The sequence below is a fragment of the Acipenser ruthenus genome, chromosome 29 (assembly GCF_902713425.1).
Source record: "Acipenser ruthenus chromosome 29, fAciRut3.2 maternal haplotype, whole genome shotgun sequence".
Classification (NCBI taxonomy): domain Eukaryota; kingdom Metazoa; phylum Chordata; class Actinopteri; order Acipenseriformes; family Acipenseridae; genus Acipenser; species Acipenser ruthenus.
This window is the reverse complement of record NC_081217.1, coordinates 21227392-21254459: the sequence shown is the minus strand read 5'-3', so window position 1 is coordinate 21254459 and position 27068 is coordinate 21227392. Positions and strand designations below refer to the sequence as shown.

Below are 27068 nucleotides of genomic sequence, written 5' to 3'. Positions count from 1 at the left end.
TTTGGCAATGCAGTACACTCCACACATTTTATATTACCCTATATAGTTCTCATCATTATTCTAAAGTTAACTGCAGGTTAAACTTCAGACCCTGTTATACGAAGCAGACTTGAAGCTGAATATAACTGACTGTATAATGTGACGACTTGCTGGTCTCAGTAATGATACCCTACTGGGTTATACTGGTCTATATGAGTCTATGGACAGTGAAGAGAACAGGTGTCAGCTTCCATCAACATTATTAACTACTGTCGATATTGTTAACAAGGAGAGGTGTTTGCGTGTAGTTTAGTTTATAAATGATTGACTCCCACCCCTCCATTTTAAGCCAAGGCAGTTGGAAATGCAATGGACTCGCTGTCTGAATATTTGCATTGCGAATGACAGACACGCCTCCGCGTCGATATGCGTGTTTCTGTAAGGCCGAGTCACGTGTCAGCGCACAGAAGTTTTGTCAGAAGTTTGGAGAGAAGTCGGATTAGACTCTCTGAAAGTCCGGTTGAGCAAAACTGTACTTGAAAACAAATCAGCAATCGATTTCACAGGAGAAGGTGAAGAAGGAAGTTTCGTAAATCCGTGCATTGCAAAAAAACCGTCGACACAATATTAAACGGCTGCTCAAGTAAAGTCACGATTGATCTTTGTGAAGTTTTCCATTTTGAAAGTGTGTATTTATTTTACGATAAGGAATCTCCATGCATTTGTTTTAATTATTTGTTTTTGGATTGCATTATTACACAGAAAGGGATGATGACTGGTTTCCAGCTGGATTTCGCGCCACTGAAAGAGCCGCTGGCCTTCATCAGATGTTTGGAATGGGTGAGTTTTTAATTTTTATAAATTATAGCTCTATAGACTTTTTTTTTGTACTTTCATTTTCGGTGTGGAGAGGACTCGTTATCTGCACAGTACCCCGCCTACACAGATCCTAATACCTATATCAACGAGTTACACTTTGAATTAACCTTAACGCTAGCACGTTGAATTAAAAATAAAATATGCCGTTAAAAAATAAAACTATACAATTCCCGAAACGTTACTAGTACAGTCTGTATTTTTTTTTAGTTTAGAACACCTTTCGATTTTAAAACAGCCCCAAACCACAGTAGTTAAATTTATCTAGAGTACCTAAGTAAGTTTCTTCTCAACGTTTGCAGAGTTTATATCTTTTTCTTTATATATATATATATATAAAGAATGGTATAATCTACGGTCGGAACCATCTTGGAGTGTTTTCAGGATGGTATTCCCCAAGGCAACACCCAAGAACATCATGGGACGAGCAAAACACCTTGATAGAAGTTTTATAAAAAACCCATTAAACGCGCATTTCCGCATCGGCTAAACTAAGAGTTACTGTATTGCTGTAACACGTAAACATTAGTGTTTTAACTGCACGCTATTTTAATTTTAGTGTTTTTTTTTGGGCTGGTTTTCTTGTTTCTGCAGCGTGTGTGTAAGGGGAGCTCCCTGGAATGAGTCGACGCTGCACTTCTGCAGAAACGTGCTGTTCGTATGCTTAAGGTTTTTAAAGAAACGTTCACAGTTTAAAAGCGGCAGTTTGCAGCTGTAGACAGTTTGTTGTTTGGGGAAGCGACTGTGCCTTCAAACGTGTTATAAAATCTAAACTACAGAAATGCAAAACAGAAAAAACACATAATACAAGAAACGCCTCTATACGTAGGGGCAAGTTTAAACGGTGTGTGTTACTGACGGGTGATTCACTGCAGCGCTGAGAAAGGATGCGGTTTGGAAATACGTGCTGTGAGAACTTCCAGACCAGCCTACAGACTTTATAAGCCGTTCAAAGTTTCCTTTTCTGTAGCTGACTGGGCAGAATGCGGCTTTCCCCAACTGACCTCGGTAAATAATAAAATGATATTCGCATTGCTAGTGAAATGTAATTGCGCGGCCCTTTCTGAATAGCATTGTGATATAACAGTCTCTACTGGGGCAAAGTAACCTCGCACGCTGAAATACGCAGGTAGGCTGTACTGGGGCGCTGGCCTGTTTTGAAGCTGTGGCTTCCGATTGTAAAAGCATACAGTTTAGCATTGGGGCTTTTAACGTTCTGGCAGGAAAATGTGCTTCATAACAACAGGAAGTGGTTAGATAGGTCAGTAAATGGAGGATGTGATATGAGTTCAAAAACAGCACACAGCTCTATCCAAGAATCAGGATCCAACAGGATACTCATCAGTCACTGGAAATACTTCATGAAGTAGAGTAACTGATAAACTGAAAACTCACTGCTGTGATAAATAGCTACAACCTTTCATCTTCAGGTGCAGCATGGTTATAAATAGCTAAGCAGGTGGGTTAAGTGGGTGCGGGCAGAGGCAAGGGTGTTGTCGAATGTGTTGAGAAGCCTACTGGCACTTTAAAATCCTGCTTTGAAGAAGCGAGGGGGGGAGCCACAGAAAACCTGTAAACAGACAGTAATGCGTGTGTTTTGTTCCCCCCCCCCCCTCACTCCAGATCTTTGCAATATTTGCGTTTGCCACCACCGGAGGATACACGGGGCAGAGCGCAGCTTCTGTGAAGTGCAGCGGGAAGACGGTCGCTGACAACGTAACGGTGTCCTTCTCTTACCCGTTCAGGTGAGCGCGTGCGATATCCACTGTGCGTTCAGAGAGGAGAGCGTGCGATGTCCACTGTGCGATCAGAGAGGAGAGCGTGCGATATCCACTGTGCGATGAGAGAGGAGAGCGTGCGATATCCACTGTGCGATCGGAGAGGAGAGCGTGCGATATCCACTGTGCGATCAGAGAGGAGAGCGTGCGATATCCACTGTGCGATCAGAGAGGAGAGCGTGCGATATCCACTGTGCGATCAGAGAGGAGAGCGTGCGATATCCACTGTGCGATCAGAGAGGAGAGCGTGCGATATCCACTGTGCGATCAGAGAGGAGAGCGTGCGATATCCACTGTGCGATCAGAGAGGAGAGCGTGCGATATCCACTGTGTGATGAGAGAGGAGAGCGCGCGATATCCACTGTGCGATCGGAGAGGAGAGCGCGCGATATCCACTGTGCGATCAGAGAGGAGAGCGTGCGATATCCACTGTGCGATCAGAGAGGAGAGCGTGCGATATCCACTGTGCGATCAGAGAGGAGAGCGTGCGATATCCACTGTGCGATCAGAGAGGAGAGCGTGCGATATCCACTGTGTGATGAGAGAGGAGAGCGTGCGATATCCACTGTGTGTTCAGAGAGGAGAGCGTGCAATATCCACTGTGCGATCAGAGAGGAGAGCGTGCGATATCCACTGTGTGTTCAGAGAGGAGAGCGTGCGATATCCAATGTGCGATCAGAGAGGAGAGCGTGCGATATCCACTGTGCGATCAGAGAGGAGAGCGTGCGATATCCACTGTGTGATGAGAGAGGAGAGCGTGCAATATCCACTGTGCGATCGGAGAGGAGAGCGTGCGATATCCACTGTGTGTTCAGAGAGGAGAGCATGCGATATCCACTGTGCGATCAGAGAGGAGAGCGTGCGATATCCACTGTGCGATCAGAGAGGAGCGTGCGATATCCACTGTGCGATCAGAGAGGAGAGCGTGCGATATCCACTGTGTGATGAGAGAGGAGAGCGTGCAATATCCACTGTGTGTTCAGAGAGGAGAGCGTGCAATATCCACTGTGCGATCAGAGAGGAGAGCGTGCGATATCCACTGTGTGTTCAGAGAGGAGAGCATGCGATATCCACTGTGCGATCAGAGAGGAGAGCGTGCGATATCCACTGTGTGATTAGAGAGGAGAGCGTGCGATATCCACTGTGTGTTCAGAGAGGAGAGCGCGCGATATCCACTGTGTGATGAGAGAGGAGAGCGTGCAATATCCACTGTGTGTTCAGAGAGGAGAGCGTGCAATATCCACTGTGCGATCAGAGAGGAGAGCGTGCGATATCCACTGTGCGATCAGAGAGGAGAGCGTGCGATATCCACTGTGCGATCAGAGAGGAGAGCGTGCGATATCCACTGTGTGATGAGAGAGGAGAGCGTGCAATATCCACTGTGTGTTCAGAGAGGAGAGCGTGCAATATCCACTGTGCGATCAGAGAGGAGAGCATGCGATATCCACTGTGCGATCAGAGAGGAGAGCGTGCGATATCCACTGTGTGATGAGAGAGGAGAGCGTGCAATATCCACTGTGTGTTCAGAGAGGAGAGCGTGCAATATCCACTGTGCGATCGGAGAGGAGAGCGTGCGATATCCACTGTGTGTTCAGAGAGGAGAGCATGCGATATCCACTGTGCGATCAGAGAGGAGAGCGTGCGATATCCACTGTGCGATCAGAGAGGAGAGCGTGCGATATCCACTGTGCGATCAGAGAGGAGAGCGTGCGATATCCACTGTGTGATGAGAGAGGAGAGCGTGCAATATCCACTGTGTGTTCAGAGAGGAGAGCGTGCAATATCCACTGTGCGATCAGAGAGGAGAGCGTGCGATATCCACTGTGCGATCAGAGAGGAGAGCGTGCGATATCCACTGTGCGATCAGAGAGGAGAGCGTGCGATATCCACTGTGTGATGAGAGAGGAGAGCGTGCAATATCCACTGTGTGTTCAGAGAGGAGAGCGTGCAATATCCACTGTGCGATCAGAGAGGAGAGCGTGCGATATCCACTGTGTGTTCAGAGAGGAGAGCATGCGATATCCACTGTGCGATCAGAGAGGAGAGCGTGCGATATCCACTGTGTGATTAGAGAGGAGAGCGTGCGATATCCACTGTGTGTTCAGAGAGGAGAGCGCGCGATATCCACTGTGCGATGAGAGAGGAGAGCGTGCGATATCCACTGTGCGATCAGAGAGGAGAGCGTGCGATATCCACTGTGCGATCAGAGAGGAGAGCGTGCGATATCCACTGTGTGATGAGAGAGGAGAGCGTGCAATATCCACTGTGTGTTCAGAGAGGAGAGCGTGCAATATCCACTGTGCGATCAGAGAGGAGAGCATGCGATATCCACTGTGCGATCAGAGAGGAGAGCGTGCGATATCCACTGTGTGATGAGAGAGGAGAGCGTGCGATATCCACTGTGTGTTCAGAGAGGAGAGCGTGCGATATCCACTGTGTGATGAGAGAGGAGAGCGTGCAATATCCACTGTGCGATCGGAGAGGAGAGCGTGCGATATCCACTGTGTGTTCAGAGAGGAGAGCATGCGATATCCACTGTGTGATGAGAGAGGAGAGCGTGCGATATCCACTGTGTGATGAGAGAGGAGAGCGTGCGATATCCACTGTGCGATCAGAGAGGAGAGCGTGCGATATCCACTGTGTGATGAGAGAGGAGAGCGTGCAATATCCACTGTGTGTTCAGAGAGGAGAGCGTGCAATATCCACTGTGCGATCAGAGAGGAGAGCGTGCGATATCCACTGTGTGTTCAGAGAGGAGAGCATGCGATATCCACTGTGCGATCAGAGAGGAGAGCGTGCGATATCCACTGTGTGTTCAGAGAGGAGAGCGCGCGATATCCACTGTGCGATGAGAGAGGAGAGCGTGCGATATCCACTGTGCGATCAGAGAGGAGAGCGTGCGATATCCACTGTGTGTTCAGAGAGGAGAGCGCGCGATATCCACTGTGCGATGAGAGAGGAGAGCGTGCGATATCCACTGTGCGATCAGAGAGGAGAGCGTGCGATATCCACTGTGTGTTCAGAGAGGAGAGCGTGCGATATCCACTGTGCGTTCAGAGAGGGTCACGGTTGGAAATCGAGGCACAAGCTCGCTGTGAAAGCTGGAATAGCGAGCCACAGTGCTGCTGAGATGATCCGTTTCCACTTTTACAAAGAACACCGTTTGTCTCGCTCTCTGTTTTAGCCAGTGCAGTGGGCTTGTGAAGCAATTTTAGCATCTTGCCCAATGCGTGTGTGAAATCTCTTTTACAAGTCGACTACAGTTTCCCCAAAAACATTTGTTTAAAAAAAGCTTCTGCTGCGTTTCAGGTTGAACCTTGTCAAGTACGAGGCTCCTCTCTGCAACGGGTCCAGCTCTGAAACCCTGTACCTGGCTGGAGACTTCTCCTCCTCCGCAGAGTTCTTCGTCACCATCGGAGTCTTCGCCTTCCTGTACTGCACTGGGGCTCTCGTGGTCTACCTGGGCTTCCAGCATCGCTATCGAGAGAGCAGCCGGGGGCCCATGATTGTGAGTATAGGGCAGGGACCAGCAGGGTCCCACTTCAGCAGTGGAGAGGTTAGCAAAGCAGCCTGCAATCATGCTTGAGTTTAGACAGCAATACAGTTCTGTTTACTATGAGTTAATGCACAGTATAACCAACAGTTCAGCTGTCTGCTGTATGTCGTTTTGTCTCCAAGTTAGATGTTTCAATTGCTCTCTTTCTTTCTTTCTTTCTTTCTTTCTTTCTTTCTTTCTTTCTATCATGGGGTGAGTCAGCACCAGTTTCCTAATAGAATAGCGTTCTGGTGTGAATCGACAGTTCATGTAGGTATGAGTTTGTCAGCGGGGCTCACACTGCAAGCTGTTCTCCCCACAGCTAAATCTACCTCCGAGGAATGCAAGTAAACTGGTCTGGCTTCCCCCGGACAGGCAGGGCATACTAAACAGAGCTGTGCTGTTTAGGTCGGATTTCTTTTAAACCCCCGCTCGCATTTTTTTTCTCGCTGACCACATATTGCACTGCAATGCATTGCACAATAACTGGTGGCCAAGCTGCTCAAACTGTGTGAAAGCATTTTCATTAAGACATGCCCTGCACACAACGTATTAGAAATCACAAGAACGGTGTTGGGAGTCGCTGGAATACCTCGTGCCAGCGTTTTCTGCTCCTGTGTGTAGAGATAAATATCCCAGCTGAGTGTCTGCTATCTGGCAGGGGCCTGGTAATTAGGGGGCTGGGCGCCTCTCTGTGAAATGTCCTCTGGGGCTGCACAGGACGGCTGACCTGACGAACTGGAATTACAGGCCTGTCCAGGCATTTGACAGGCCACCAGCAAGAGAAATTCTTCAACCGTGTGTGTGTGTGTCCAGCTGATCATGAATCCAGCGTGCCAGACTGGGTGTGTAACTGCTTCTGAACCCCTCTCCTCTGCTTCTGAACCTCTCTCCTCTGCTTCTGAACCCCTCTCCTCTGCTTCTGAACCCCTCTCCTCTGCTTCTGAACCTCTCTCCTCTGCTTCTGAACTCTCCTCTGCTTCTGAACCCCTCTCCTCTGCTTCTGAACTCTCCTCTGCTTCTGAACCCTTCTCCTCTGCTTCTGAACCTCTCTCCTCTGCTTCTGAACCCCTCTCCTCTGCTTCTGAACTCTCCTCTGCTTCTGAACCCCTCTCCTCTGCTTCTGAACCCCTCTCCTCTGCTTCTGAACCCCTCTCCTCTGCTTCTGAACCTCTCTCCTCTGCTTCTGAACCTCTCTCCTCTGCTTCTGAACCCCTCTCCTCTGCTTCTGAACCCCTCTCCTCTGCTTCTGAACCCCTCTCCTCTTTCCCCTTGCCTGCAGGATTTGGTTGTGACGGGGGTCTTTGCTTTCATGTGGCTGGTGTCCTCCTCGGCCTGGGCTAAAGGACTGACGAACGTCAAGATGTCGGTGAGCCCCAACAGCATCGTCAAAGCCATCGACGTGTGCAAGGGCTCTGTGGTGTGTACCGCAGGGGCCATGCCTTCCATGGGCCGGCTCAACGTCTCTGTGGTGAGTCAGCCCCCTCCCAGAGCCCTCCCTGCAGCTTGACTGTGCCTTTGGACCCTGAGCCCTGACCAGCTGAACCCGCGCTGCGTTCTGAGCCTTTCTCTTGATTTCTCTCTGCAGATCTTTGGTTTCCTGAATCTGATACTGTGGGGAGGGAGCTGCTGGTTTGTGTACAAGGAGACCCCCTGGCACAAACCACCCAATCCACAAGGATCTGTGGAGGAAGGAGCCAATCAGAGCTAATTGCACATTGTGACGTCACAGCCGCCTGTCTCTGTCTGCCAATCGCAGCGCAACCTGTTTGTTTTTTGTTTTTTTTAATCCTTTTACATACAAGAGAAATGGTAGAATACCAAACACACATCACCTCAGCACCCTTTGAGTTTAAACATTCAGCTCAAGCCTGGGTTACGTCAATGCTGGCGTTACTGTAGCTGTAGCAGAATTAAATAAGTGAGAACCAGAGTCGTTTTTTAAATATATAATATGGTTACATTTGATTCTTGCCAATAAACTTGCAGGACTATTGGGGAAAACGTTACAAGCTATGAATAGTCTCTAGCACTTGTAATGTTGAAACATGGGTATGGATATGTTCTGAAGCATAATACCATAGACATCTATATGAGGTTGTGAGGCTCCACTCTTTATAAAGCAGGCAGTTACAAGTGCTTTCAATCTGTGCTTATCGTGTGGTGATGGACAAGAGCTGGGGTAAGGTGTTACTGCAGGAGAAACACGTTTACTACACTCAAAATACAAACTAGAAGTCTTGTAGTTCAGATTGTATAACACTTAGTGCACTGTAACTGCTGTTGTAATGACAGGACATTGCACTGCATCGCTCGCCAATCAGAAGTGAGAGGCGGCGACGTCGTGCGTAAACGCAAACGAAAGAAACTTCACTCCGCGTGGAGTCTGCTTTTACTCCAGACTTCACTCAAGGTATTACGTTAGGGTTTCTAGATTTAGCACCGCTGGGGTTTAATAGCTGGGGGTGAAACTGCAAACGGCCGGTTCAAATGCGTTTTGTAAGAGTGCCAGCGATTTGGCGGCTGTGTTTTTTTTGCTTCTATGGTTTTGGGTTATTTTACGAATTTTGTTTTTAACCCTTGCTTGCTAGGGCAGAGTCAAAATAAATCTTAACAAATATTTAATTTCTTTTTGTCACAATAACATTTGCTGATTAATTTGTAGATACGCGCACAGCACGTCGCTTTCATATATGTTTTTGAAGACCTGTTATATTAGCTTTGAATATAATTATTGTACAGGTCTATTTGGAGGAGGGGGGGGGTGTGGTGAGACAATCATTTACTGTATATTGTATTTGAAAGTTTTTTAGAATGATCAGATTGTTTTGTTGTTAAATCCATGTTGCGGAACCGTGTCTGTACACAGACAGTGCTCTATTAAACAGGATTGGTGAAGTCAAAGGCGTGTTTCTCATTTTTTATGTTTTAAAAGCTCCCCATAGTAAAAGCAGAACTCACTCCAATAACTGAACAGCAGGGATCATGTCTGAGTGATGTGGCTTTACAATGAAGAATCTAATACCCCTCGTACGTTTCCTCAAAGTAAAAACACAGCAAAGTGTAATAAAGCCAAGTGAAAGCATGGTAAAGCATAGGCAAGCACGGTAAAGAATAGCGAGGGGTGGTGAAGCAATACCATGTGAAGATACTGCTTTTATAAGGGCACGGTGCATCTCAATATGTGGACTCGTAGCTGCTGGATTTGACTGACTGGATTTTAGAATATCACAGCGCTGTGTGGCCCTTGGATTTGAAGAGGCATGTAAACATGCTCTTATCCAGTAGATGGCGGTATTCCCTGCAGAAGGTTCAGTGCAGTCTGTATGATTGCTTCACAGTCTTCAGCTAATTTCCTTCTTCCAGACACCCTGCTGTTGCTTGACTTGTGCAGGGGTGCTCAGCAGCCTGTTTTGCATGGTTGTTTTTCACAGGAACCACAGCCACACCATTCGGTGGAAATGCATGAGGACCTGCAATATGTAAGACACACTTTTGTGTAGCTAAGTTTTCATTTGTACACAAGCAGAAAATTAGCAGGAAATGATCCTGCTGTTCAACAAAAACAGTATGTAGTTCCAATTGGTTTAAAGCAATCAATTCCACTCTAAAGGTCTGCAGGAAAAACAGGATTAACACACAGGGCTAAAGAGTATTCAGGTGTAAAAATAACATGCACCCAAATTAGAGGTGGGCAACGCGTCTCTGTAAATCCAGCTACCTCAGGAATAAAGTGATACTCCTCTCCTGTGAGAAGCAAACCCTGGCTGTGCCACGGGTTAAAGCTGAGGCATGTTCCAGTTTATTATATAAAGAGACTCTGTGCATTTAGTGATGAGCAGAATCTCTTCTGATTACCCTTTAACCCACGATTCAGCACCACTCCCTGACTGACATGCAAGTAATCCCAGGGCACCGTTAGAACGGGTTTCTTTCAAAACTGCCCATTTGATGCCTGTATAACAGGTAAGACTGCCAGCACCATTCCCTTAGCTGCTCTTGATTTCAGAAGGAAGCTGCTGGCACAGTCTGAAGGGATGGGGTGGCTGGGCTAGCTTTTGTTCTTGTCATCCCCAATGCCATAAAGGATCCTGACAGCCATGTGACACAGACACACACACACACAGCCCTGCAGCGGAGATCGTCTGATTGGAGCTACTTGAAAAGCACTGTCTGCCGCAGTGATAAGGAAAGCATTTAGGGCCATGAACACCAGTCTGTTTGCACGATTGTTTCCCCTGGGCAATCAGGCAGTCCATACAGAGCTCATTAAAGGAGAAGCGCAAACAAATCGTGAAAATCAAAGTATCACAGGGCGCTGATTTCCAAACCTGTCCATGAGTGACACCATCCGTCAAGCTCGAGGTACCGAGGTATTTGCTCCGCCTCCTGCAGGTCTGCCTTGCAACAAGAACCGGAAACCCCCTTGACAGCGGAAGAAAGGGAATATGGGAATTGTAGTTCTGTAATAGTCTGAGACAGGACAGCACGTCATGGATTCGCTGGAAGGACAAATCCCCATGAACCGTTTGGTGCCGATGCTAGTCTGTTATTTATTGCAACAACTTTCATTTTGAAATACGAAGTATGATGTTGACAAAGCCTTTTATTAGGCAACAGCCAATATAACAATTAAATATTTTCAAAAAAGGTGTCGTACTTTGAATCCAGTAAATTATTCTCATATGAAATATATCACTTTGTGTTTCTGTTCTGAGAAAACATCCTTCGAAGCGACCCATGCTAGGGACCGGTGAGCCGTGCGCGTCATCACCCGAACAAACCCCATTCTCTCACTCCGTCCCTCTCCCCGCCCCGTGCCCGCGCACGCAGGCGCTGCTGCTGCCGGCGGGAGCGCGGAGGGTGACGTGAGGGGCGTGCCCGCGCACTGATGATGGCGGTGCGTGAACGCGCGGCGGCAGTAATGGCTGCTCTGGGTCGGCGGGTTCCGAGTCTCGATGATTTCGCGGGCCAGAGCTGGAGCTCCTGGGTCGAGAGGGCGGACATCTCCGTGTCGGATGGTGAGTGAGTTCTTCAGCAACAGCGTATTTCGGTTTCGGCTCCGCCGGGCCCCGTGTTGCGGTTTATTTTCGCTGAAACGGAGAGCGTCCCCAGCCTGTAACCCAAACAAAGGATCCGCCGGGTCCTAGTGCTGGCTGGGTATCGCACCGCCTGGACAACAGACTTCCCGGGTCCTAGCGCAGGGCGGCGCTGTGAGGATACCCCAAAACACCACACGCAGCAACGGGGGTCATGGACGCACTAGGTCACTGCAGACAGACAGCGACACGGATCACTATGGCAACGTATTAAACATACTGCATTGTGGGGCATAACGCGTATCTGCACAAGAAGCACTTGCACAAAAAAGCCCTATTCGCGAGCAGCACATTCTAACTATATTGTTAGCAGATAACTGCAACATGGCTGTTTGTTTTTTTTCTCTCCCTTTAACACAATAAAAAGTGAACGGAAGTTTTCTGTGACGCACAGAATGTGGGTGTCCCTCGCGTCACATTCCCGTGTGCGTGGGCTGGGTCTCGTCATTGCCCTGTGTCGGGGTGGGCTGACAGCGCCCGCCAGTTTCCTGTGATTAAGTTGAGGGGGGTACGCTAGAATCACCAGGTAGAAACCTGCAGACTTGAACTCAGAAAGAACTTGAGATGAGCTGGGATCTCGACTTGGAGGAGGGCAGTGAATTATTTTTGCCGGATAGTATGAGAAAAAAAGTTTTCAGTTCTATAGCAGACTGTTGAAGGAAACCGCAAGTCTACGTGTTCCATCTTAGCAGCGATTTCCTTTTAGTCCCAGGCTAGCAACAATAAAATGCATCACAAATTATTATTATTATTATTATTATTATTATTATTATTATTATTATTATTTGTTTAGAGTTTTGACTACATTCTTCAGTTGAAATCATTGATGTTGTGTTTTTTTTTAAAATTTATATGTTAACTTAACCGCAGCAGAATTTAGGTCTGCCACTCTTAAGATCAATGGACCCCACTGTACTTGTCTGCCCTACCAAGAGTGTATTTGATGCAACTGCATTCAAAGCCCTGTTGAGTCTGTGAAGGCTTCATAGTTTCTGTTTGTTGTTTATGACACAGGGGTCGATGCTGAGGATTGCAGCAAAAATGGAAAGAAAAAGGCAGAATCGATGACTCTCGTCAAGGAGGGTAAGTGCACCAGATTAGGCTTTTAAACCCTAAACTTAGTGCAACTTACAAAACAATCAAATAAAAAGCCATGGGTCTGTCGGTGTGTGCCTTTCTAGTTTGTAATTTTTGATGCTGTGAATAAAGTTTGTTTGAGGTATCTTAAACTTTTTTTGTTTTCGTCTCAAACCAACTTTATCGACAATGTGGAAGTGACTAAAAGAGCATTGTTTTTTGGCTTAAAATGCAAAAGCTTTGAAAAAATTCCAACCGGAATACAGTGATACAAATTGTATATGAAATGATGTACTCTGAAGCAAGCCGTGGCTATAAAACCTGATAACACCGTGTCAGGGCAATTAAACCCTGTGGGAGATTGTTTCCATGACGAGGCAGGGCAGGGCAGGGCAGGGCAGTGGTGGACCTGGGTTCTATATATGCAGGGGTCATCCACGCTGGGAACGGGGCAGGGTGTTTATTTAAGGTTTTGTGTTATTTTACTCCAGTTGGCGTTGTGCAATAGCGTCTGCAGCGTTTTTTTTTTTGTAAACAGAAACTAGAGCAATTGAGAAACTGCTACAGAAGCCTGAACTGCGAACGTGGGCATCCTTCACACAGGCTTTAAGCATTTCATAATCGGAACTTGAACGAGAAGCCCTGAGGTGGTTAACCAGGCGAGACCCAGCCTGTGCAGAGGTAATCATGGGAGAGATTGCACACGGCGTGCCTGTGAGTGGGCAGGCGCTGAATCAAACAGCTAACTGAGGACAGGACTAATAACGTATCGTAACACCGTAGAGGGGATGTGCGAATGATCACGCTGGCTTAATTACTCCCTTACAGCAACTGGTTAGCGGAGTTCTGGGGTAACTGGGTCACGAAAGTAACAAGGATGCAGTGCTGGAAAGAAAGCCTGAAGCTTCTGAACCTTTTTATTTTTAACTAGATAGTAGTCCTGATAATCCTCAATCCAGCTGATAGACTTGTGGATACTCCTCTGTCCAGCTGCTCCGAGTCTGAGTTATCATTAAGCAGGTCACAATCTTGACTGTCCTGATGATGGATGAAATACAATGATGAAAAACAAAATCGTATTAATGCAGTGCTCTATTGAGACGGTGGCACGAAGTGCGTGTCTGTGTCTGCATGCGTGTGTGTGTGCGTGTCTCAGCCTGGGCAGAGCAGCAGGCGGTGTTCTGGAGCTGCTGCAGAGCGCCTGAGCGACCGCTCCATTAGCATTCACTAATAAAGAAGCGTGGAGCACATCCTCCTGCCACTAGCTGCAGTGTGAGATTCCCAGGGCCTGCTCTCGCTCCCCGCCTCGCATCGCCCTGGCGTCGGCTCCCCAGAGAGGTATAGGAGCGCGGGCGTCCTCCCTCGCCTCTGCCTACCCAATCTGGACAGCGCAGTGATTTCTTGCAGGCTTCTGTTTTGAACGTATCCTCCACGGGCTGATGCGATCTGGATATAATACAGTTCGGGTCCAGACCGCTGTGCTCCACCTCCCCGTCTGGGCCAGGAATCCTGCCCGCTCACACCGAGAGTACTCCAAGCTGAATAAGCCCAGCCTGTGCAGTCTGGTCTGGTGATGTGAACAGCAGTGGATTGTAATAGGTTGTAAACCTGCTGGCTGTACAGCTGGCCTCCTTTTCAGCGTGCTCGGTGGAGCTCCTGAGTGGGTTGATAAATCACCCGGTCTGGGAGACCAGCTGAAAGAGCGGCACAGTTTAGACCCATCTCTGATTTACATCGTTCAGATCGGAGACCCTCCCTGTGTTTTTATTCTCCAAGGCAGCAATCGCTCTTAAACTGAGAGAGGATACCCCGTGGTTCTAAGTGGTTAACTTGAAAATAAATCAGATTCACTCGGGCGTTGGATTTTTAGTTACCCGCCATCAGAAACCGCTTTTTGACTTTATGAAAAAAAAAAAAACGGCCGTGCTGTGAAAAATGTCAAGCCTCGGGTGTGCTTAGAATCATGTGCCTGTATTGAGGGGCGAAAGATTTACTGGCCATTTCTGACCATTTCTCTCCTAACTGAGCTACTGTTAACCGTTAACAGGCCAAGCTGTGTCATTCACCGAGATCCTCTCCATCCTTTTCACAGACAAATCGGCAGGTCACGGTGCTTGAAGATCCTGTCGGGGTCCCGTCTAGCCCCCCCCCCCCGGGATAGGGCTCGCTGTGAATACAGGGTTTACATGGCAGCTGTGCCACAGCCGCTGTCTTGCTTCATCTCACCCAGGATTTCATTATAGAATGAATAAAGAGCTTGTAAAGGGAGCATCTGCTGCTTCTGCACCATCAGACCTTGGAGAGCAGGAGAGACGCTGTGGAAGAACATTAGTGTCACTATTAATAGATGGGTATAGATAACACAGGGTGCTGTCTAGCAGCTGTGTGTCACAGCACCATAGGCGATGTGTTTTTTTTATGTGTGTGTATATATATATATAAAAGGAAATAATTAAAAAAACAGTATATCAAATCTTAATGTGACTTCCTTTCCTTCTGATCCAAGCCATTTGACTTATACTATCATATAAAAATGACCATTATTAAGACCTGTTCTGTTTCTCTTTCCCTGCCCTGCTCAGACATGGCTATCTTCGGGCAATGCCCAGCACACGATGACTTCTTCCTGGTGGTGTGTAACCACTGCGGCCAGGTGGTCAAGCCTCAGGCCTTTGAGAAGCACTGTGGTGAGTAGCAGTTTTTATTTTTTTTTGTAGGGGAGGTGTTTAAAGCCTTAGCGTTTCAGAATGAAAGCCTTGAGATCAGTGTGTGACGTTACCTAGTGTGGTTTGAGAAGTAGATAGCTCTAATAGGCTGTAACACTGAGGGATCTGTTTGAATGATCTCCCAAGTGTTAGATCTTAATACCTGCCCTGTTTGTATTAATCCTTGTAGAGTTTTCCCTCAAGGATGATTTACTGACCCACTTATTATGCTGATGCCTTTCTGTTTTTTTGCTTTGTCCAGAAAGGAGACACGGGCCCCTGAACAAGCTGTACTCCCGTCTGCACCCTGCCTCATCCCCCTCCGCTCCCCCCCAGAAACCCCGGTCAGGGAACCCCCAGTCTCTGCACGTGAGCCCCAAAGCAGTGCGGGAGAGGCTGCAGCAGGGGGTCCCCAAACCCCAAATCCAGCCAGCGCAACCAGAACCGGGGCAGAAACCAGCCAAGGGGCAGAAGGAGCTCTGGTAAGCAAGCCTTCCTACTGTCAGCATCCAGTCTGGGGCAGGAGTTTAGAAGCTGTAGACTTCAAGCAGAGCTACAGGAGATTCCTGTTAAACAAAACCAGAGCCCTGCACAGAGCATTAACGCGCCAGGACGCCTCCCGGCACTTTATGAAAGGAGATGCAACAGCTTTTGACTTCTTGGCCAAAGCATGCAGTTGTTTTTGCACCGCTGATTTAGATCAGTTGAATAGACACCTGTATCTCCTTACAGCTTCGAAGTGGAACCAGATGTGTTTCTGGGGATCTGGGGAGAAAAGATAGAAGCTCAAGTCCATCGCCTGTGTTTTGCACAATATATCAGAGTCTGGAGAGCATTCCTATTTTCACAGACTTGCGGGGAGAAGGCGTGCCTTCATTTCCAAAAACTTGGGGTCTACTTCCATTGTTTTAAACCGTTTTTAGATCCCTGTGAATCAGATAAATATAAGAGGATGATCTGCATTTTAGACGCTGACCTGACACTTTTCTTTCTCCCCAGTTACTTTGTCCCCGTGGTGAATTTAGAGAAGATCTCCTCCGTCACCCAGCCTGAAGGCGCCTGTGTCAAGCTGGGCTCGCGCCCCAACACTCAGCCCGCTCCTCTGGCCCCCCTCTCCCCCTCCCCCAGAGAGACGCTGCGACTGCACGGGCCTGCGGGGAGGGGCCACTCGGAGTTCCCCCTCGCAGAGAGGGCCCCGAGCCGGAGAGGAGACGCGACCCCTGAACCCAGCAACGCGGCGCGCAGCAGCCACAAGACTTACAAGAAGATCTCCAGTAGGTTTACTTCTCAGCTGCAGCTTTTACTTCTATTAAGAGTTAGACAGACTTCTTCAGCCTAGCTTGCCTGGTTGTAGATTTACAGTATCTATCTATCCATTTACATAGAGATCTCAAACGGTACTTCCCAGCTTTCTCCATTGTTATAAATTGAGTGACCAGCAGGGGTTCAGGGAATAGTCAAGTTGAAATGTCAGTACTTCAGCAATACTTCTGATTTTGTTTTCCAGAGAAAGAGTGTGACCTGGACAAACACTGCGGGGTTCTGGACCCTGAGAAAAAGAAACTGTGTACCCGGGTGCTGACCTGCAAGGTGATTTCAGAGCCAGGCTCCGACTGTCTGACTGCCTCTGTGCTGCACTTCACAAGGAGTCTGGAGGGGGGGGAGGGGGGGGGGTCCTGCCAGCACCATGTCGCCTCCAGAACACAGGAAGCTGAAATCAGAGGGGGGGGGAGGGGAGGACTCCATTTAGCAATCCACACAAACCCAAGCAGCTGTTTGTTCACTCGTTTCCCTTGGAATGGTAAAGTCCGCACCGATGACTCTGTTGAAAAAGAAATATTAAGCCACCCCTGTATTTAGTATTCAGGCCACTAGTTGCAGTCCTGCTTGCCTCTGTACAAGGCAAGTTATTTCTTAGCAGTCGTAACTATTTGAATAACCTCTCAAAGTGTTTCCTTTGTTGTTCTTGACTCTCTGTCTCTGTCGTCAGATTCACTCCATCCACCAGCGGAGGGAGGTGGCGGGCCGTACGAAGGGCTTTGACCAGCTGGTGGCGGAGCTGAAGGCGGGTTCGAGGGGGCGCGAGGCAGCGGGCAGGGAGAAGGGGGTCCCGTCCAGAGAGGCGGGTACTGTCCGCTCCCCCAGCTGGGACCTCAGCCCCGAGACCCCCGCGTGCCTGCCCCCACACTGCAGGAGGAGGCTCACCAGCTGCACAGCACTCAGGTACCCCCACTCCCACCCAGCATACCCATCCACATTACCCACCTGCATAACCAAGAGGTATTGAAGTGTAATAACGAACATTGCTGCTGTTCCAGGAGAACGGAACGTTTGTTTTGTAGATGGAAATAAGACTTCGACTGCATAGCAGTTTCGCCCATTCCAGGTTTTAATGTGTGATTGGTTAGCCGTAGTGTACAGGTAACAAGCTCAGTTGTGTCTTGATAAACTCATAGTTTAAACCAGGAATGGATCGGACTGCTGTGCAGCGGGAGTCTCATTTCCATCCCTGTGTGTTGGTTAATAAATAAATTGGTCCGATCTTAATGATTTAATGGTGTAACAAACTGACCCTTTTCTCAAAATGATCCTGAAGCAAACTGGCAGGAATCCGTTGTTCTCCTTGATGTTGTGGTTCAGCACGATCTTGTGGGGTTTCGCTTGGGGTTGCAGACACGGTAAAGGGTGGCTCTCGTTTGCTGGAGCTGCTTCCTGATCTGGCGCTGTGTTTGCAGGTCCAGGCTGTCATCGGGGAGTGACCCCGAGGAGAGCAGCGCCCCCTGGGGGGAGGCAGACGCCCGGACCCTGTACCCCTTCCCCACGCCACGGCCCAACAGCCACCTGTCCAGCGAGGAGAGTGAAGGGCAGGAGGAGGAGGAGGAGGAGGAGGCAGAGAAACCAGACTGGCACTACTCCACTTTGCATCCCAAACCACAGGGGGTAGGTCTAACACACACGCACACGCACACGCACACACACACACGAGTCGAGTTCCTTAGAGAATCAGCTACTTAAAAACTCACGCGTCTTTTTAAGATACCATTTGGATTTTGAGCAAGCGGAGCCAACAGAGTGAAAGATTGTAGCAAAATGTTGAGTTTCTTTTGCAAGACGATACGGAAGCACCGCGTTGTCCTGTAAAGCTGACCGCTTTATCAGGTGCTATTAAAGTGTTAATGAACTGCACCCAGTAAACGGGCGGATGCAAAGATTTAGCGTTTTCAAAGGGGCAGGGTGCCCGATTTAGCTGATGCAGCTGTATGACAGACTGCAACTTGAGGGGTGCGTTAGGAAGAAACTGACATGAGGGAAGAAGACTGGAAAAGCAAAGCAGTTTGTAAGTAAGCCGAGCGAGGCGCAGCGCGTACAGGCAGTGACCCCCTTCCCCCTCTCCTTCTCTCCCACACAGCTGTGCTCGTTCGGGGGCCGCTCCCTGGGGCGAGGCTGCTTCGTCTTCAACAGGAGGCTCGACCGGATCCGCTCGGCGCTCAGCTCCATGGTGGAGCGGCACGTCAACTCACACATGTGGAAGTAAGTGCTGAGCAAGCGCGCTGTCCTGCGCGGTCTGAACAGAGTCAAAGGTGTTGCGTAACATGTTTCAGAACTCCACACCCGCGGTCTACAGAGAATGGAAGTGTGTAACAGGTAAGATAGAAATGTAATGTGACGGGTTAGTTAGCTCACGCGTTTGGTGTGTGCGTGGGGATGACATGCAGTGGGGGGAGAACAGGAAGAGTGAGGTTTGTATCTTGTATCTCGCAAGTACAATCGCTACCTAACCAAGCAAAGAGTATCAGGTAGCTGCTAATGTGTTTGTTCCTCTTGCGGCAGGAAAATACCTCAAGCAGCTGACCTCCAATCGCAGCGTACCTCGGCACCTATCCCAGCACCCTCCTCTTCTTCCTCGTCTTCCCAGCTCTCCTCTGCTGCTGGTTCCTGTCTTCCAGCCGTCTCTCCCTTAAGGACTTCCTTTGTTGCCTCCTCTGGGGTTTCTAAGCACTGCACAGCAGCCTCCCCCAACCCTGGCACTGCCTGCGGGCTTTCAGATTCCACGGGGGGCAGAAGCCAGTCCATAGTGTCCCCGATAGCTGCCAACACCCCTTCCCCGTCCTCTCTGAGCAGGACCCCCACCCCCGGCACTAAAGCCAGCAGGTCATCCAGGACAAAGGGGGCGCCAAACCTGGAGCACAATGCCGCTTCCCGGAAAAGGAAAAAGCCGCCTCCCGCCAACGAGGACCCGATGCCTAACAAGAAGAACTGTGTGCTTCAGGAAGGAGGCAGGACGCCTATTCCCGGGTCCTCGGAACACCCGACAAGGACCGCCCCCTCCCCTCACAGACCGATCAATGGAGCAATCTCCCCCGGCAACAAGCCCCGCCCCCAGCCGGCCCCAACGGAAGCGCCCCCTGGCCCTGTCTTTTTCAAACGGGCCCCCCACCCCCATTCGGACACTCGCCCCCCCAGGCCGCCCCCTCCCAAGGACCCCAGCTCCAGGGCCAAGGCAGTTACAGCCAACAGCAAGGGTTTGAACTGTGACCCCAAGGGGCTGGGGAAGAAACGGAAGAGCAGGCCCCCTGCTCCCCTCCCTCCTGCTCCCCCCGAACCCAGACCTGCCAAACCCAACCGCTCAGCCACCTCCTCCGACACCAGCTTCTTCCAGAAGAGAAAGGACAGCAAGGGAGTGATCTCAGCCGGGCTGGAGAGGAAGCTCAGCCTGCAGAAGGTGGGTGGAGGTGCAGTTCAGGTGGCTGCTTGGTTCGAGTTCAAGCGAGCCTGCCTGTGCTGAGGCCATACTAACCAGCCTGGTTTCTCTGTTTCTTTCTTTGCAGTCGAAACTGCATCACTGACAGAGTGCCTGCCTTTCAAACCAGTCGAGGAAGGAATCTTCAGAGATCCATTGCCACAGACGGAGCGGAGTGGACACTGGATTCGTGTGTGTGTGTGCGTGTGCTTGTGTGAATGGGGGCTGCGTGTGTCCGTGCGTGTGTGTGTGTGTGTGTGTGTGTGCGTGCGTGCGTGCGTGCGTGTATGAAGTGTGTGCGCGCGCCTGATTTAACTGTCTGAATATAGAAATACCTCAAGACTTTTACCCGTTATGCTGCTACACAGAACGTACATTGAATTAAAAAAAAGAAACCGAAGGATTAAAAGATCCGAATGCCACTGAGAACTGTTGCTTTTTCTATTCATAAAAACATTTTATTTGTACTTTTTTTAAAGAAGCGTGTTGAGTATTTTTTATTTATTTATTTATTTATGTATATATTTTCACACACAGTTTTCAGAATGTGAGGAGGTCTGCCTGTTTTATTCTTCATTGTAAAATAACCCTTGGAACCTCTCACCTCTTCAAAGTAGCAGCAAAGCTGAAAATGATTGAAATGTCTTTGATGGGTGAAGAAACCTGAATGCCTGATCAGAACCGGGCAGTGCTGCACAATACTGGAGACATCAGAAACCTGCAGCACATGCTAACTCAAAGGCTTGCTAACCAAGGTTTTCAAATTGAGTTACATTAACTACATCAAAACAAACCAAGGGAAGATTCGCAGCGTGATGAAAGGGGTGACCAGTGGTAATGTCGATAAAGCAAAAAGGACTTTTAAAAACTTGATAGTCACTCTGTTGATCTGTGTAAAACGGTAAGGTAAATACACGGGGCTTTGCCCATTGAAGACGTGGTAACTGGTTCTGTACATGTTAATGTTCCCATCCTCAAAGTACATGCATGAGTGACTGGCTAATGAAGCTGGGAGCTCCCTGGCTTGTTATCTAGGAACCAGGAGAACGCTGTCGCACCGTTTAACAGCTGCTGGGGGACCTGCAACACAATTAGATGAAAACCCCACCGGAGATCACACACACAGCAATGAACCCGTCTCACCACTGGGTGTCACTGTTGTTCCACTTTCAAATGAGGTAAACCGTACAGAATACGTCATGTGTGTGACGTCTGTCCTGACCTCAGCGACAGTTTTTTATTTTTTTTTAACTTACCACGATACAATACAAATAAATGTAATACACGTGTGTGTGTATCAGTGATATTTATGTAGATTTCCCCTTGGTTCAGTTTGCTGATTCAGTTCGCATTGACTCTTCTGGCTCGTTTCACAGATCCTCACTAAGCATAGCAGTAATCCTCGACTACCTATTGATGTTACCTTAGGTAAGGCTGTCCAAGACTCGAGTTTATCCGGGTCTGAGCAGCTATCCGCTAGCGTCCCATTCCACTCAGAAAACTAAAAAAAACGGCAAGTGTTTTGGAGTCAGTATCTACCCATGCATACAAACGCTGTAAAAATCCATTGCAAAGTTACCGCATCCAAAATCTCAAGTCTGTGGTGGTGGGTATCCGGGACTTTTTATAAACGAATGGCCATCCTAAGTTTATGATCTGTCGCGGTAGATCTTTATTCCTCTATCCTTCGGTGTGATGATATTGCCCGCTCGCTGACTGCGGCAGTTGCGCAAGTAAGCCAGTAGGGCGCGCTGTTGTCCCATCAGGTGGTCTCGGTTGAATGAGGGATCCTTGTTTGTTTCTCCGCTGCATTCGTCCAGGAAGTGATTTTAAACAGCCACCCGATCCCACGGATTATATTTCAGGTGATCCCGTGTCAAAACATGAATAGGAAAGCGACAGCAGCGTTATATAAAACAAGGCAAACCGGGCTGACAAATGCACTACACGATCGACAGCAAACTGAACAACTACTGAACAAAACCTCGAGTCCTCCGCCGGTGTTGAGGCAGAATTACACACAGTAAATTACTTACAGCACGTTTAGAGTTGCATGTGTTTGCAAAACGTCTCAGTTTGCAACTTAAACTAAAGGCTTAAGCCAACCAGGTTCGTAATTATTATTATTATATATTTAAAAAAAATAATAATTAAGAATGAGAAAACTTGCAATAATATAATTAAAATCATTGACCTCGCATTATGACTGTACAGTGGCGATCTCGCTAATAATACAGTGTTTTATTTCTCGCATGCTCTTCATGGATGCAGTGTGCCAGTGTGCGCGGTAGGCACTGCAGAAGGTGATGCCCGCCGCAGTGTTTCACCCTCACTGCAGTGTCGCGGAAGAGGGACTCGGCATGAAGGAGTTTTGGCTCTACGTTTGGCTACGGAAAGTGGGTATTGTCGCTGCCCATATTATATCTTTGGGATTGACCATATTCATAACGCTACTGTCCCGACCTGGAACAAGTAAGTATTATTATTATTATTATTATTATTATTATTATTATTATTATTATTATTATTATTTAATGTCATAATCGTCATAGATGACTGTTCAGGATCACAAAAAAAAACTGAAGTTACAGACGCTTAAAGGGAATTAATTACTTCCTTAAAATGTAAGGTCCCATTTATAAATGTTGTCATCGTACTAATCTTATGATGTAATAATTCTCACTGTAGATATGGGGTTAGGATTTAGATTTATACCTGTGTGTCAGTGATGTATTTGAGAATGTGTTTGTGTTATATACGATTGGGAGCATGTGATTTAATAATGTAATAACAATATTTATTTAACAAAACAACCACTGATATACTGAATACCCCCTATTTGAATGGTAGATTGGTAGTGTGTGTCTTCGCTCAGAGCTCTAGATACTGGAGTCTAGCTGCTAAAAGCAGATGCTCAAGTCAGACAGTGGTGGGTTTCTGATTTGATTTCCGTTGCCTCCACAGGTCTCTTCTCCTGGCATCCCGTGTGCATGTCCATTGGAGTAAGTGAAGTATTTCAACCATGCTGTTATTCAAAGCTGGCGCCATCTTATATTATTATTATTATTATTATTATTATTATTTGTTTATTTAGCAGACGCCTTTATCCAAAGCGACTTACAGAGACTAGGGTGTGTGAACTATGCATCAGCTGCAGAGTCACTTACAACTACGTCTCACCCGAAAGACGGAGCACAAGGAGGTTAAGTGACTTGCTCAGGGTCACACAATGAGTCAGTGGCTGAGCTGGGATATGAACCGGGGACCTCCTGGTTACAAGCCCTTTTCTTTAACCACTGGACCACACAGCCTCTTATACTGAGTTCTAGTGTTGGGAGACAAGCTCACGATCTTAAACAGGGATAGAAATATTCCATAGCAGTTTCACCCATCCCAGCTTTTAACAGCAGCTTGATTAGCTGCAGTGTACGGATAGCAAGCTCGGGTGTGTCTGATTTTAAACTCTTGGTGAAACCAGGACCGGATCACGCTATGCAATAGGAGTCTTCTTGCCATCCCAGTTGCGTTATTTATTGAACAAGAAACAGTTTTTATATGTAAGTTCCTGTTTTGATAGTACTGGGCGCAGCTCTCTGTGAAGCTCTGATACAAGAGCATGACTTGTAGAATATCACTGGACAAGCGTTTCCGCTGGAAGTCCTTTGGGGTGTCCCAGAGTGTTAGTGCATGAATAAATGGCCTGTGTGTGCAGACCCACCCCCTGCTCTCGTTTTAACCGGGCAGCCTCTCCCTGCTTCTCTCTCTGTCTCTCAGTTCAGCCTCTGCATGACAGAAGGTGTGCTGCTCTTCTCCAGCGAGGGATCCCCGTTCTGTTTCCAGTCTCGGAAAGGCAAGGTCCAGTTGCACTGGGTTCTGCAGGCCCTGGTGGCGATCGCTGGAGGGACCGGGCTGGGTTTCATCGTGGCCAGCAAGAACGTGTCCGAGCGGCCTCACCTGACCTCCTGGCACAGCCTCCTGGGTGTGGCCACGTTGGTGGCCGTGGGCTGCCAGGTGCTGTGTGGCGTCTGCCTGCTCTTCCCCAAGAGGGTGTCTTCCGTGGCCCGGCTCCGGCTGTACCACGCCACCTGCGGGCTGGTCACCTACCTGCTGGCCACGGGCACGCTCGTCCTGGCCATGTGCTCAGACTGGTTCCAGGGCACTATCAAAGGGGCGCTGTGGTATGTGTGTGTGCTGCTGCTGCTGTGCCCAGCGCTGGTGGTGATGAACCAGATCACAAACGCCTACTTGCCTACTTACCAAAGGAGGAGGTCCAGATATGAGTCTGACCACATATAGAATGTGCCTTTGTACTGTCCCTAAACGCGTTGCACTGTGTGTGTGTGTGTGTGTGTGTGTGTGTGTGTGTGTGTGGGGGGGGGGGTTATTTATTGAACCGAAACTGCTGATGCTGCAGACGGACCCCTCCTAATATTTCTCCAGCAGGTTGAAGTGAATTGAAAGCAGGGACTCTTTTCAGAGCAGGTTCCTCCTTCCGCAGGCTGCGTTCTGCCTGGATTCAGAGAAGCTGAGGGTGTCACACCCGCTGTGTCACTGTCTCGGGTGTGGCCGGTGGATTCAAGTTCATTCAGTTGAGAGAGTGTGATCTGGCTATCGGACTCATCTGGCACCCGAATACAAGGCGTGGATATAGACGTCAGTAAAGCACTGCTCCTTCACGATTGTGAATACTCCCTGAAGATCACAGAGAGTGTGTTTGAAACCAAATAAAAAGCAGGTGGTGATTGTTGCTCTAGGCAGTGTCAGGCTGTACCCAGTTAAGAAACAATGAAAACTTGTTTTTCTAGAACATGATGGAGGATACCAAGCTATTTTAAAACCAGAGCTTTGTTAAAAGCAATGCATGGTATTTTACAACAAAGAACCAAAATAAGGAGTGACTATCTTGTCACTGTACACAGGGTTTGTTTTTGTGTCTTGTTTTGATCTTGTCGTGTGTGTTGTTTTGATCTTGTCGTGTGTGTTGTTTTGATCTTGTCGTGTGTTTTATTTGTGTTTTGTGCTTGTGTCTCCTTACTGACTGTACGTTGCTCATCATCATTTTCAGTCTTTCTGGCAGGTCTATTTGCTTTACTGTTCAGAAAACAAAAGCATTCAAGAACTACTGTTAGTAAAAAAAAAACAAAAAAAAAACCATTTTTTTTACGTAACAATCCTCGTGTGTTCTATGCACTAGATGACGTCTGTATACAAGGTAAGATACACTGGAACCCTTAACGGTGATTGGTGGATTTGTGATGCTTGTAACAGTGTGAGCAGCGTAGAAATACAAAGAGATTTATAACTAAAGCAAAATGAATCAAACCAAACAGGGCTGTATCCAGGTAGCTCAAAGCTGCCTCTGGGATTCCAATAGCGGTGACATCACCCCGCCGTTCTCTATTGTAAAGTGAATGCAGTGCGGGCGGAATATCCAGCGCTTCAAGAGTAAGTAGCTACGTTTCAAAACCTTTTTTTAAATGTCCTCTTACTGTTTGTGGAGTTTCCCATCATGGCTTTTATTCCAATTACTCAGGCAGTGTTTTTAATTCTGTTTTATATCCTCGAAGGTGCAGGTTCAGGCTTGCTTTTTATAAATCTGTAATGGACTCATCCGATCCTCTATCCCATTCAGCTCCAGTTTGTTCTATAAGGTCCCGTTATACTTGACTGTTAAGAATAGTGGGATTGCGTTAATACCTCCAAATGGCAGCCCCTCTATAGCGTGGTGCATCTGTGGAATAGAGGTATGGTATGTAACAGGGCTGCAGTACAGTACTGTAAACACGGTGGGAAAATCCGCAGTACACTGAAGTGACTGGCGCTGGACTGAGCGCTGGACAGGAATCAGGTGCTGGAAGTCAGTGAAACACGTGCAGAAACAGCTGCTTGGGTTTGTGATGGTCGCTCTGGAGATCCAGTCAGACCCAGGCAGCTGTTTCTTCAGTTGTTTCACTCTGAATGGTGAATCAGCCCGGTCGACACCAGCGAGACTCGCCTGCGGAGAGCTTGGTTTGGAATGAGCCGGGGTATGTATTTTCTGGAAAACCTTTCCGACGTTGTATTCAATTGAGTTGTAAATGACGTCACCTGAGACGAGGCGGCGTTCTTGTTTTTGCTGCTGAGTTGATGGTTCACGTGTGACGTGTTGATGGCTGTCGTCACGTGTGACGTGTTGATGGCTGTCGTCACGTGTGTTCTGTGTCGGTTTGGAGCTTGCTTTGTCCAGTTTGAACACGTGTTTATGTTGTCATCTGTCGCAGTGCAAGTCAGACTGTACATCGGATGTGCTGTATTGTATATAATAAAAAGCAGGCAGTCTGTCTGTCTGTGAAACACTCCGGTTTCCTTCGCTTTATTTGAATGGAAGTGTAGGTTTGATTTACATCGTGTGCTGTTTAATTAGAACACCCCATTGCTCCTGTGGCTTTGCATGTGAAATCAAACCACTAGTTAGTGATGGTCTAATTTAATTGATGACTTTAATAGGCCACACATGCAATTCATTCAAAATAGAAAGAGAATACAGAGCCACAGATCCTAAAATGCAGGAGACTTTATAGAAGTTGTTTTAAGATGCCTAATTAGCGACTGCCTGTTGTTTCTATATCGCCGATTACTAAGCCGAAAATTTAAATTCTCCCACCCAGAGGTTTTCATGCAGGCGGGCATATAAAGGATATCAATGACAAAACGTGAGGTGTGCTAACACATCTGCACACTACTGCATATAGGACCCCATTCTCAAATGTACACGAGTATACGAGACAGAAAATAAAAAACAGTTTAGTTAATCTGTGCTTCAGGGTTGCATGGGCGTGCTTGCTGTCTTGAATGATTCTGTTTACCCTCAGATGCCACAAGGGGGAGCTGTTCACCAATTGGTCAGTCTGGTCAGATTACATATTCAGGGAGATTTCAGAGTGACTGAGCAAAGACGCTAAACACATCTCCCCTGGATGCTGGATACGGAATGTATTACAATTAGAATTACTGTATCATCAAACCCTCTGATCCCACAAGGGGGAGCTGTTGAGTCAAAAATGAATGTGCTGAAGCCTGCAAGAACTGATACCCAGGGAGGCAGGGGGGTTCAGTATCGTGCTCCAAACAGCTGCCGGGCGGCGACGTTAGGCTGCAGATTAATACCGCTGTAGCCGGAGCATCGTTTCCAAGCGCTTCGTGAATTCTTAATGCATCGACAAGAAAGGAATTATTAAAAATTCATCACGTCTAACCCCCTCCCGCCTCCCCCGGTAATTTAACTTGACGGCTGAAGAA

General features: G+C 47.9%; 4 protein-coding genes across 6 annotated transcripts in view; 3 read left to right on the top strand and 1 right to left on the bottom strand.

Moving 5' to 3' along the window:
- Positions 1-27068, bottom strand: part of LOC117964490 (proteasome subunit alpha type-5) — a 44420-nt gene that overhangs the window by 5411 nt on the left and 11941 nt on the right. The window lies entirely within an intron of this gene.
- On the top strand, positions 366-9072 carry LOC117431371 (synaptophysin-like protein 2). Of its 2 annotated transcripts, none has more exons than XM_034052242.3 (6): positions 366-551; positions 742-819; positions 2479-2600; positions 5943-6141; positions 7451-7639; positions 7757-9072. In XM_034052242.3, exons 2-6 carry the CDS (start codon positions 748-750, stop codon positions 7877-7879), a joined length of 705 nt encoding a protein of 234 aa, XP_033908133.1. In that variant the 5' UTR covers positions 366-551; positions 742-747; the 3' UTR covers positions 7880-9072. The 2 variants fall into 2 exon arrangements, with proteins under 2 accessions (XP_033908133.1, XP_033908125.1); XM_034052234.3 differs by having other exon boundaries at positions 368-622.
- Positions 10885-20271, top strand: LOC117429473 (ataxin-7-like protein 2). The gene is made up of 11 exons (XM_034048983.3): positions 10885-11189; positions 12282-12350; positions 14927-15031; positions 15312-15531; positions 16049-16323; positions 16557-16639; positions 17040-17272; positions 17785-17989; positions 18459-18580; positions 18881-19772; positions 19879-20271. Exons 1-11 carry the CDS (start codon positions 11060-11062, stop codon positions 19894-19896), a joined length of 2352 nt encoding a protein of 783 aa, XP_033904874.3. The 5' UTR covers positions 10885-11059; the 3' UTR covers positions 19897-20271.
- Positions 21305-26099, top strand: LOC131702047 (probable transmembrane reductase CYB561D1). 2 transcript variants are annotated; one of them, XM_059003576.1, is made up of 4 exons: positions 21305-21813; positions 22062-22262; positions 22755-22792; positions 23565-26099. In XM_059003576.1, the coding sequence occupies exons 2-4, from the start codon at positions 22097-22099 to the stop codon at positions 24084-24086; spliced, it is 726 nt and encodes a 241-aa protein (XP_058859559.1). In that variant the 5' UTR covers positions 21305-21813; positions 22062-22096; the 3' UTR covers positions 24087-26099. The 2 variants fall into 2 exon arrangements, with proteins under 2 accessions (XP_058859559.1, XP_058859558.1); XM_059003575.1 differs by having other exon boundaries at positions 21307-21899.